Source organism: Macrobrachium rosenbergii, chromosome 25 (assembly GCF_040412425.1).
Source record: "Macrobrachium rosenbergii isolate ZJJX-2024 chromosome 25, ASM4041242v1, whole genome shotgun sequence".
NCBI lineage: Eukaryota > Metazoa > Arthropoda > Malacostraca > Decapoda > Palaemonidae > Macrobrachium > Macrobrachium rosenbergii.
This window is the reverse complement of record NC_089765.1, coordinates 34990906-35003400: the sequence shown is the minus strand read 5'-3', so window position 1 is coordinate 35003400 and position 12495 is coordinate 34990906. Positions and strand designations below refer to the sequence as shown.

Genomic DNA, 12495 nt, shown 5'->3' with positions numbered 1-12495 from the left:
ATCAAATTGTAGTTTTCATATTTACAATGTCAAGCAAAATTATATTTGCATGTTTTAAATATTCTCATTATATCTAAGAAAAACATTGCTTGTAATCCTCTCAATTCTAAAACAATAGAAACAGCAGTGAATACAGAGTTATGATATCATGAATAACCATGAATTGTCATGTGTATAGGATGCTGTCACATACAAGAACACTCAAAAAGAAGTGACACTAAGAAAACCATAATAATAACCATAAAATGCAAAGAGGAAATAAGTGAGGTGGAAAATTTATTCACTACTTGGACAGGCAATCAAATGCACAAGTGAGTTTCCTAAGCAAAGACAAAATGCACTTTTCATCATCTCTAATCTGAGATTAATTCTTTAAATGTAAGTAAAGGTACATAAATTACATTATCATTTATGATTTTTAAATGTAAAAGTAATATTTTTATAAAGTATAGTATTATTATTACAGTATTTTAGAAATTCTATTATCACAGTTACCCTTTCTTACAATGTGTACAATACAGGTAACATTTTACTTACAGACACCATTGCCTCCAGCACCATGTGACACAAAAATGGTTTCTACGAATGTCATCATCTGGAGGTGTGTAAGTGTATTTATGAACTTATTTTGTTGAACAAGAGTACCTCAAATTAAGAAATTATTTGCAGCACATAAACTAATAAATTGCACTGCCCTTTCTTTTACAATCTCTCCCACACCTTCCTAAATAATAGGTTCATCAAATTTTTTTATGATAATTCCCCAACTACAAATGATACTAATGTTATGATGAATTAAAGAACTTTATATAACAGAAAAAATGCTCAGCATATGACTGTGTGGCCACTGGCCAACTGGAGATGTTCATTGGCAGCCAGAGACTGTTATCAATTTGCCACACAGTCCTAACCTACTTGTGTCCATGAAAAGCAGTTAAGCTTCTTGCACCCAGTTATCAGATCTAAGTGAACAAAATATAGTGATGTTGATATGCAAAATGAGGTTAATGTTGGCTATAATATTTCAATTATATAAGGTACAGACTTCATATTTGGCATGTGTTATCCACTACTGAAGCTGATGTGTGGATATATGTCAAAGTCACACTTAATAGGTCAAAGGTTACATAGAACTATAATCTTGGCCATAATTTTCAATTTTATGAGATTGTCTTTATGTACGACGTGTACTCCACTCAGAAAGCTCTTGTGCAAAGCAAGGGCAAATTCAAGACCACACTCAAAGTTCAGAAAGTGAAATACCCATTTAACCTTGGCTGTAACCTTTCAACTATACTTGGAAGAAAGAAACTTCATATTTAGCATGAGTTTCATATTTGGCTAGTGGTGCTAATGTACAGAGTAAGGTCAAAGACAAACTTATAGGTCAAGGGTCAAGTTTGTCTGTTTTAAGTCATGAATGGGTTTGGAGGAAAATCACCAAAAATTGGCCTTGCAACAGGTAACAAGTGATTATATTTTGGAAATGATAGGAATGTAACTTTCAAGGGGTTGACCGTTAAGTTTCAGTGAAAGTTTGTGGTCTATAACTCCTATTATCTCTAATTTATATAAAATAGTACTGTACAGCTAAGGTATTAGATATGGGTAATGTTAATCCTTGGAGTAATTTGTCTCGTTATTGTATGAGTTACTCTCATAGCAATTAAATTCTGACATATTGAGAAATGAACTCCTATAGTGTTTGGCTGAACCATCTATCTATGTAGGGTGAAATTTATCTGCAATTTATTGGTAATACCATTAACAATTTCTGCCTCATCTTTGACTCCCACTAACACTGGTACCCATCTACAGCTGCATCTACTGGTGGCAGCAGGCCAGCATTTAACTACAGACCTTGCATGTGTAACTTACATGCTGTACACTGTACTAGGAGTTGCTATAATTTGTATAATGAAAAAAATGGCAACCTTTTGGGCAGCGTAAAGTTAACGCCTGCATGATCTGTGGTTCAATCCTAGCCTGCTGACACCAGTTGGTCTAGCTGTGAATGGGTATCTGGAAGTCAAATATGGGACAGAAAGGTACTAGACTCCTATTGTATTATCCTGCATCCTAGTACAGTATGCATGTCACTTTTTAAGAGAATTCTGTAATGCCATTCAATGGTAAAGTTAGCCCAAGAGCTATAATGGTGCATGCAACTATCAGGGAAGGAGCAAATCTGACTTCCATAGGCTTGTTAATCATACGAGTTTGTAGAACAGAACCTCTACTCATAAATAATCATACCTTCAGTTTATCCCAGTATGTATATCGATCTTGGAATATATCGGTGAAAATGACGCTGTCAGGGGAATCCTTGTAGTACCGCACACATTTATGCTGCAGGAGATAAAGTTTGATCAATAAATCAAGAACTATACAAAAAAGCAACTTGCAATGCTTCCAAAAAGCTTGAATTAAAGGATTCTTAAGTTCCATTGACTACCAGACACTATTACAAACAGCTACAGTTCTCTATTCAAAGCAGTAACAAGCATGTTAACACTGCGTGTGAAAAGTTACCTGTAAATTTTAAAATAATTCTGAGCCTTTGTTTTAATATTAAGACAATTCAGTCTGCTAACAATACACTGTACGGACAAACTAAATACAATGACATAATAAAAATGAGAAGCTCTTTCATACTATTATTATTAAAATAATTTAACCAGACCACTTAGCTGACTATCAGCTCTCATAGGGCTGGCCCAAAGGATTAGAATGAAAATACCAGGTTTAGGTCACAGGCCAAGCACTGAGACCAAATAGTTCATTCAGTGTGATGATGAAATTCTTTTTTACTTTTTGAAAATGAATTTCTTTTTTATTTTTTACACCCACACAAAGGGATATGCTTTTACACTGGAACACACGCATACAATACATACATTTACTTGTGTTTCCATGCACACAGACACAAAACTAATGATAAAGTTCAGAATAAGATACTTAAGATTTAAATTTTTTTTATTCATTCAGTGCCATAAGGTTTTTTGTATTTTCATTATTTACTTATTTTTATATTTTATCAATTCAATTACAGTTCTTCATGAATAGTAAAACTGGAATGATTGAAAATGTAGAAGATTTCTGACAAAATTTCCCCTCATCAATTTATTTATTTCCAAAAGTTGATAACCACTGTTGGCTATGTTTTGGAAATTCACACAAAACATGTTTACTATTAATGTCACTTTGCATTCTGAGCACTCGGACTGTTCATTATGTAAGTGTCCATGTGTCAAACGAGCATGGCCTATTTGAAGAAGCATCAGAATTACTTGTGTGTGTCTCTCTCTGATGTGGTGAACCCCATATTCCAACACAGGATTTCATCTGTTTCAATTTATTATTTACAGGTTCCTCATTCTATACATTTTGCCATTTATTTACAATAATTGTTTTAGTTTTCTGTAAAGGAAAACTACTGAGATGGCTATTTGTCTGTCCATCGGCACTTTTTCTGTCTGCCCTCAGATCTTAAAAACTACTGAGGCTGGTGGGCTGCAAATTGGTGTTGATCACCCACCCTCCAATCATCAAACACACAAAATTGCAGCCCTTTAGCCTCAGTAGTTTTTATTTTATTTAAGGTTAAAGTTAGCCATGACAGTGCGTCTGGCACTGCTGTAAGTGCCAACAACACAGGCCACCACCGGGCCACGGCTGAGAGTTTCATGGCTCATGGCTGAGAGTTTCATACAGCATTATATGCTGTACAGAACATTCGATTAAACCGAAGGAACTGCGGCGCATTTCTTACTTGTTTATATATATCTTATCATAGGGCTGTGATGTTACTAATTCTGTCCAGCAAAATGAAATACAATTGAGATATGCTAGTCAAGTTAGGGCACCACTGAATATATCTATGGATTTGTGGATGTCATCTTAAATGGAGGCACATGCCAAAGTCCCATCTGCAATCATTTGCACAAGAACTCACTCTCAATGACTTGTTAAGGCATAATCCAGTTTCAATCTTGGGTTCTATACCATGCTGATAACCTTTTGGTGCAAGAAAATCTGTCCTTCATAATTATGGCAGATGAGAGTAACTCAGTCCCTCAGAAATTTCTTGTCTTTTTTGTAATAACGTTAGGTCACAACTTTCTGTAACTCACAACTTTCTGTAACTCTAATTGATAAAGTTCCTCGTTGGACGAGTCGGTAGAGTTCTCGGCTAGCACTCTGCTAGGCTCAAGTTCGAGTCTCCGGCCGGTCAATGAAGAATTAGAGGAATTTATTTCTGGTGATAGAAATTCATTTCTCGGTGTAATGTGGTTTCGATTCCACAATAAGCTGTAGGTCCCGTTGTTAGGTAACCAATCAGTTCTTAGCCACGTAAAATAAGTCTAATCCTTCGGGCCAGCCCTAGGAGAGCTGTCAATCAGCTCAGTGGTCTGGTTAAATTAAGGTATACTTTTCTTTCTAATTGATAATTTATTTGTCAATGCAACAGCCACCAAGAAAAATATGTACTGAGGGTGACGCCTCTCACTGATGCAAAGACAGACACTAAAAGGAGATCCATAGAATTTTTGTCTAAGAGTTTAAGAGAAGCATATTTATGCTAGATTAAAACCGGTTCACACTACAGCAAAATTTGAAACAGAGCTAATCTACAACCTGCAACAGTCAAGCAACAACTTTTACTATCCCCAGGAAAACAAAGAAATCTAGCCAAGGGAGTGGTGGAAGAAAGTGGAGAAATTGCTTATTATAATACACACAGAGATAAGCTTTCTCTCATATTCTTCCTTAAGTTTAAAGAAGGAAAGCAAACATATTTAAGTTACCACTCTAGTGTGGCTCATCATCTATTTTATGGATTTCAGGGTTTGGAAGCAGTAAGCAATGAGTTGACAACTATCATGTCTAAGAGGTCATAATTAGGTATATTACTGGCTAAAAGAATTACAATGATAAGACTACAGTGAGGGTCTGTAAATAAGACTTAACCAATTTCCACTCCAGATTTGGAAATAACCTGTACTGGCATAGTTGACCTGTCACTTAATTCTGACAACTAATCATTCAACCTGCTTATAAAAACCTTATAACAACGATAAACAAAATTCAGTTCTCATATGAGGAAGTAATTTGTCATGTGAAGCATTCTTCATAAACTATTCCTTTACTAATGAATACTAAGGAATTACTGCTAATTTACATACTCTTGCCATAGCAATCTCTCTCTCTCTGCTATTCTTTCAAGGGAAGGGATTCCATGATGATTTTATTTTTACAGTAAATGCGGGTCTTCATCTGATACCTATAGGAGAAAAAATATTTCTTCAGGAAGGAGAGAGAGAGAGAGAGAGAGAGAGAGAGAGAGAGAGAGAGAGAGAGAGAGAGAGAGAGAGAGAGAGAGAGAGAGAGAGATTCTTTATGGCCTATAGTTTGAGCAAGTCATTAAACATTTGCTATAGCTAGTTAATGGAGATAATAAATAATGTTTTTAGGCAATATGCACTCTGTGAGGGTTATCAAGTTTCTCTTATCAACACCAGAATATTAACACCAACATGAAACCACACCATCTTTAAGTCTTAAAGCAGATTCTAAGATGATGCAATCATCAGATTAACTCAGAAGCAAATCCGCAGAGCAGACCAAAAAGGATTTATTCTTAAGTGACAAGTGAACATGCAATAATAGTACAGTGAGTTTAACCATTAGGATATCTGTCTCAACCTTCAGGAATTAATCAACCAACATGACTACAGATACCCTTTTGCTACAATAAGAGCCAAAATCAATGCTATTAGTTCTTTTATAAATGAATCCAGTGACCTATACCCTTATAACCAAGTCAAAATTACAGGTTTCTAATCTGAACATGAATTAAGTGGATTCAGGTTACACAGACCACCGCCCCTGGCTCAAAAAAATACAACTGAAATATCTGACATGCTATAAACTTCATATCAACAAGAAACTTACAACCTCATCCTTACATGTCCCTTATCTGTTGTGCCATGAAACCATATTGCAATATCAGAGGTCTTTATCTAATCTGTTCTAAAAATGTTGAATGGTCTTCCTGGAAGCATGAAGGCTGCAGATGTTTGTAAGTGTATCTCAAAAGTAGCACCATTAAATTTATTATAAAGTAGTATAAAACAATCACTCCATCACATTTCTGTACTTGAAAACCTTTCTCCAAAGAATTTGTTCTTACATGAAAGTTAGAAATTGTAACAAGGTCAAATTAAATAATGATCACAAGTTATCTGGCAGGTAAAGGTGAAGTTGGACAACAAAGTGGGAAGACAAAAGATGAGTCACAAGTAAAAGGCAGAAAGATATCAGGGAGCTGAGGAGGTGCTTCAAAAATCTTCACCAAACGAGGCATTCAATGCTATTATGCTAGTTTTATCAGGAGCTTTTGCCACAGCTACATGTATATTTATTGTATGCTTTTATACAATTTACATGCACATTTTCCTGATTGTTTTCCATGTCTGGGCATTCTATTCTGTCTAGTCAAGTTAATAGCCTTTTCTCTTGTTCCATACGAATTATGCATATTATGAATTATAATAATCATTAATAGAAAAAACTGGCTAAGCTTAATATGCTCTTAAATTAGGGTAAAAAACCTACCACATGAACTAATGCATCCCTTGGAATAAAAGCATCTTGAACAATGGTAAACTGAATGCTCATTGGTCGACCATATTCTTGTGGCTTGTGTTCAGGGGGCGGCATCACCCAAAATCCACTTGTTGTAGCACCTTGTCCTCCCCCTCGAACATAAGGAGCTGAAGGAAGAGATAAAAAATATTATTCTGGAGGATTACTGCATTTGACATTATTATTATAAGATTAATTTGGGACACCACTGAGTCACCTCTCTCAATTCTCATAGGGATCTCCATAAGGATTTGTTGTTGATTGAAAGGTAAATATTTCAGCCTGGTAGCACTGCAGAAGCTGGATAGCAAGATAAGAGGATACCAAATAAAACAGATGTAAGGTAAAAACCAGAAAGCAATGCAACCAGGAGCTGAAGGGATGCTGCAAAGGAACTTCAGTAATGCCTACAGACCATCATGCAAGGCATACTGAAAAAAGTGGCACCCCACTACAGGGCACACTAGAATGAAATGTAAACGAGATCAAAAAAAGTTCAACACGCATTATGAAAGCAAGGTGCCTCAAATGAAAAGGCAAAAAGGAAAAAATGGAGCATGTAATAACTTACAAACAATAAGGCCAATGCAAGGTGTGTAACTAGCATCATTGCTGCCTTTCATTTTCATCTCATATTCTAACTGAGAGTCAATATCTCGTAAGGTTGGCAATGGTGGAGAAAATGGATGAGTATGATACCTGGAAAGACAAGGGCCTGGGATTACTTTCATAGAAAATAATGCATTTTGTATCTCACATTCTAATTAGCATTCAGTCTGAATGAACATGTCTCCTGAATTTTAAACATAAAACTTTAAAAAAAAAAAATTAAAACACTAGAAAGTATGTAAATTGTGAGTGTTAATCTGAAAATTAGTTATCCAAGGAGCTACATAATTTAAAACATTAAAAAGATATTGCACTAACCATCCAACCAAAGAGAGATTTAGCTTTTCCATTTCATCATAAAGATTCTTTTCCACACTGCTACCCTTCTCACCATCACCAAGGCGACATCTTACTGGTAAGGCATGAGACACTATCAAATCTGAAAAGTGTATATTTTATGAATTTAGTCCTGTGACTTGTTATATATATTTCTCAATATGAAAAGTATATCAAAAAAGACAAATTATGGTTACACAACTTAAACAAATATGGGTCAAAAGCAACAATGGGATATTTTAGATAAACGTCTACAACCAAAACTGATCAGTCATGCAACCTAATGTAAAGTTGCACACTTTATCTTTCCATATTAAATGTGGGACAAGTTCAGTTATTTAAGTAAATATAGTAAAAAGCTGGCTAAAAAACTTACCAATAGGAAACAGAATTTATAAAGATCAACTCATTTAAAAAAAGATAAAACTACGATACTGCAATGGTGACTTTACTGTCACAAAACCCAAGATGCTCATCAACCCAACCTATATACTACCCAAATGGGAACAGAATACCAACTAATACTGTAAGGAAAATATTTCATTTTGAAGCTATGTTATCTGTATAATTTTAACATAACTCAAAATAAGCAAGAGTCTAGTAGTTACAAAGTAAGCTTATCAATGCATATCTATTGCTGCTCTCTGCTAATATGCATTATACTCTTATTGATTTTCAAGTACAGGTACATATAGTATATGCATGAGATTCCAGTCTATCTTAGTATCTGTACAGTAAAATTTCATATCAATAATTACTTTAATGCATGCGATAGCCTAGCCTCTTGGACGGCAGTTCAAACTTGTACCAGTTCACCTTTTAGTAAATTGAAATGTAAATCAATCTAAACACTGATACTGTACTTACATTTCATTTATTGTTGTAATATTAACACTAGAAATAATCAATGACAGGCATTCCAAAATTTTTGTCATTGACAACAGTTGCTAGACTGTTAATAAGTGAGAGAAGTGTTTTGCGTTGGGAAACTGAGCTGCTGGTGCTGCCATAATCTCTTGCAGCATAGCGCTACAAGGAATATGACTCCCAAAAACAGATACGGTTAATTTGTTTTTACACGTCATATATGTGGATGTCTTTACATACATTCAGTAAAGAAGGGCTGCAATAATATTATTATTTTACAAAGACAAAATGTTTTTGCTATCAAGTTTCAGCTTACTGCCACTGTCTATTACAATATTTTAATAGTACTAAATATCCAAAGCAGAGAGCCGAGTTAAAAATATACAACAACTTGAACTTATAACTTCCTGCCAGAACCAGGTTTGGTCTTACTCTGGTGTATGCTCTTAACAAAGCTGTAATTTCTGGGGTAAAATAAATAAAGTATCTAATTATTACATATTACACTATTTATGCCATAAGATTCCCATTTAACTATTTTTAAAAAATCATGAACACATACTGTGATTAGTAACGTCCCACTGCCCAGCTAGATAGCCAACTACTTCTGATGTAGAAAGATGGGCATGAACATCTACAACAGCCATGGCAGATGATGACATGGTAACGTTAAATGGCTGCATTCTCCCCAAGGACTGGAAGCTTGACAACTCAACCATGGTGTTCATATCACTGTAAAGGAAATGAATAATGAAGTCTACTTAACAAAATTAGAGACAACTCAACACTCACTACCCATAGTAAGACAGATACATTGTAATGATCTTTGAGGAAAAAACTGTTTTTAAAATAAAACGCATCTCTCTACAAACCCACAACAGTAATCATAAAATAGCCTTCCCCAAGTGAATGGCACCAGTCACACCACTATGGAAGATCTTCCAAGAAAGAAGTCACACTCGACTATCCCAGAAAAGAAGGTAGGTGTCATTCCTCTGTTTTATTCTTTATTATGATGTGCCATTCATTACATTTCATTCACACATCTGTCCATTCATCTCTTTAACTTTGATGTGTATTGCTTAGTGCTGTATACATTATCATTAATTTGAAGACATTATCATTAATTTGAAGTCATCTTACCTTTTGGTACGTGGCAAGCTCATCACTGCCATGTTATTATGCAAACTTGCTTTTCAGTTTTTAAATAATCTTACTCAAGTGATTCCCCAATGTCAGTACCGTATGTGACTTTTGCTTGGCTCCTTAATTTTCCCTTTGGTTAGCATGAGAGCTTTGTATAGTAAGCTTTGTCCTTTCATTATTCCTTACCAAGGGTTATTTGTTTATTCGAAATATTTTGCTGTTTTTGCCAGTACAATGTACCAGTTGCCCTTGGTTCTCCATTTTTGCCTAAATTGTTTTTTTACTGCATGGTAGTTTTGCTTCCCTAGTATTAAGATACTTTGTATTTCTAAGTGTGGCATGCATATTTCCCCTCTCCTCGACTGAACTCGTGATTGGGATCTATTTTACTTTCATTATGCCTCAGCATACTTGTTGAGGCAAGGTAATAAGTTTTGTAACTCTTTTATGTCATCCTTGGTAAAGAACCCTCATTTGTAGTGACCTTCATGTTAAGGCCAACAGTGTTCCCCTCAGCCCACCTCTATAATGTGGGTAGGTTGGTTTCTGGATCAGTAGCTTGTCTACCACCACATTTATCCAACGCCACAGCCTTTAAGTCTTCTGATGCTTCTTTTCTTGGTGCTTTGCAGCTGTCAAGTCTTAAGTCTTGTCTGACAAGGCTTCTAAGTCTGTGATGGCCCCTCCTATAAAGGCCTCAGCTTAAGAGATGACTTTTTCTAGCCTCAAAGCCCCATCTCATAACCTAACAAGGTTCACCTCCATGGGAACAGTGCAGAGTGGTTCATGAAAATGTCCTCATGACTTGATAACACTAAGTTATACTTCTACAGAAAACATAAAAAATTCTTGTTCTTACCATTGGTGGTTTGGAATCAAGAGTGTGTGCTAAATCCATTTTCATTAATGGATGATAACATAAGTCAATGCTGTTAGGGGTTGATCACCATCATCTTCATTAACATTTTTGCATATTTTTATGTTAAATTTCCCCTAAAGAAAGGTTTAAATATTAATGAGTTTTCTCTCCTCTCTTCTAACCTGTACACTCAAAATACAATATTATATTGCAATTATTAAAACTTGATATAACAGTTTCCTTCATAATTCCTGCAATGAAATAAAGAAGTTCCAGCTATACTATAGGCAGCCATGCTTTGAATTAGTGCTAACATGCAGAAACTACCTCTGACTTATTCTGAAAAATGACAATTTTTTTAATCAGTTTGTGTTTTTCATAACATACAAACCTTCCGGTCTTTACGTATGGAATAAATCTCAGCTGCCAACCGGATAAAGACATACCAGGTTGAACCAGAAAACAGGACTTCTGAAAACAGGACTTAAGTGGCTGCATACACAGTCTAATAACCTTACACACTTTCATTAAAGTCCATTACAAAGACATGTCACAAAAAAATTTAAAAGGCACAAATACAAAGTCAACACTTTTCTAGAGAAATTAAGAAATAAAACAAGGAAGCTAACATTTCTGACTATAACATCTGGAGTGGCAATAAGTTGACAAAGTGAGTTATAAGGCAATTTAGTGACTATGTAAGTACCGTACGAATGGAATACATAATTTAGGCAAAAGACCAAGTGCTTGGACCTAAGAGGTCATTCAGCACTGAAACTGAAATTGAGAGTATAAAGGTTTGAAAGGTGTAACAGGAGGAAAACCTCGCAGATGTACTATGAAAAAATTGTTAGGCAAGAGTGGATAGCAAGATGGAAGAAAGAGAATATCACTGGAGGAGGTACAGTAAAAGGAGTGAAAGTGGTTGCAACTAGGGGCAGAAGGGTTGCTACAAAATAAGTAATGTCTACAGTGCACTGTGTGAGGCACACTGATGGCACTACCCCCCTACAGGGGATGTGAGTAATTAGAAGTCAATAACCTAAGGCTGTACATAACAGGAGAAAAAATACTGATTTTGAGAATCTTCCACTGAAGCTGGAACAAGTATTTTGTTATGAGAGAGAGAGAGATTCTTACCATGGGAGGATTATGAATCTTGGCTGTTCCCATGTCTACCAGAGTTGAGATAAAGGCCTTTCTAAAGAACTAGAGCAGAAAGAGTTTTCATTAGTACTGCCAAGATACGAGAAAACCTGGTCAATTTAGTTTAGAGCAACTACTTGGGCCAAGTAAAAAGCTGAATCCAGGGAGTGGCTTGTTAAAGCAGTCCCTCTTCTACCCATGACATGGGGCTGGGAGTTTGGGAGGGGGTTGATGTAAAATACTTATGAGGAAGATACATGACTTGCAAAACTTGACAGTTCCCAATTACAGTACTCATGAGGGTGGCAGCAAACAGGATGTAACCTCTTCAGCTGGTGAAAGGAATATTACCTATAATTTATTAATATTTTTTTTTTAAAAGAAATACATCATCAAAATAAATCATCAGATGTATATAGTACAGAAAAATTAATCAAAATTGCTGAGATCCTAAGGGTCTCTGGATTACTATGCTGTAAGTGCAATGCTGTCAACCACCAGATGATGATGATCTCTTTCAATTCAGAAATTGTCTCTATGATTTGTGAAAGATCCCAACTGATATAAATTATATTTAATAATATTTATTCATGCCACACCCATTCCTGTACTTGAATCATATTCAAGTAATGGGTTTGGTATGAATAAAATTTTGGCAATACAGGTCTACACAGGCATGACATCAACAAAGAAAAATAATACCTCCAAGATTGCCACACCAGATTAGGATAATTCTTCTTATGTGTTAATGTGATGGATTTGTATAAACAGATAATTAACTCTGCTAATCATAGCCCATGTTAGAGTGACAGCATGCATAGAGAACTTGTGTAATTGGAAAGTTATCTAATGTGATACCATGTAGTTGAAGGTACTCTTTTACA

The 12495-nt window shown here is 35.4% G+C and overlaps 1 protein-coding gene across 11 annotated transcripts in view; it reads right to left on the bottom strand.

The window, feature by feature from the left end:
• Positions 1 to 12495, bottom strand: part of LOC136852551 (MPN domain-containing protein CG4751-like) — a 136679-nt gene that overhangs the window by 4367 nt on the left and 119817 nt on the right. For all 11 annotated transcript variants that reach the window (XM_067127303.1, XM_067127309.1, XM_067127301.1 and 8 more), the window contains 5 exons: positions 9023 to 9192; positions 7576 to 7696; positions 7220 to 7347; positions 6619 to 6776; positions 2257 to 2349 (listed from right to left, as the gene is read on the bottom strand). In XM_067127303.1, the coding sequence (XP_066983404.1) occupies positions 2257 to 2349; positions 6619 to 6776; positions 7220 to 7347; positions 7576 to 7696; positions 9023 to 9192 (670 nt within the window). The remainder of the gene's footprint in view (positions 1 to 2256; positions 2350 to 6618; positions 6777 to 7219; positions 7348 to 7575; positions 7697 to 9022; positions 9193 to 12495) is intronic.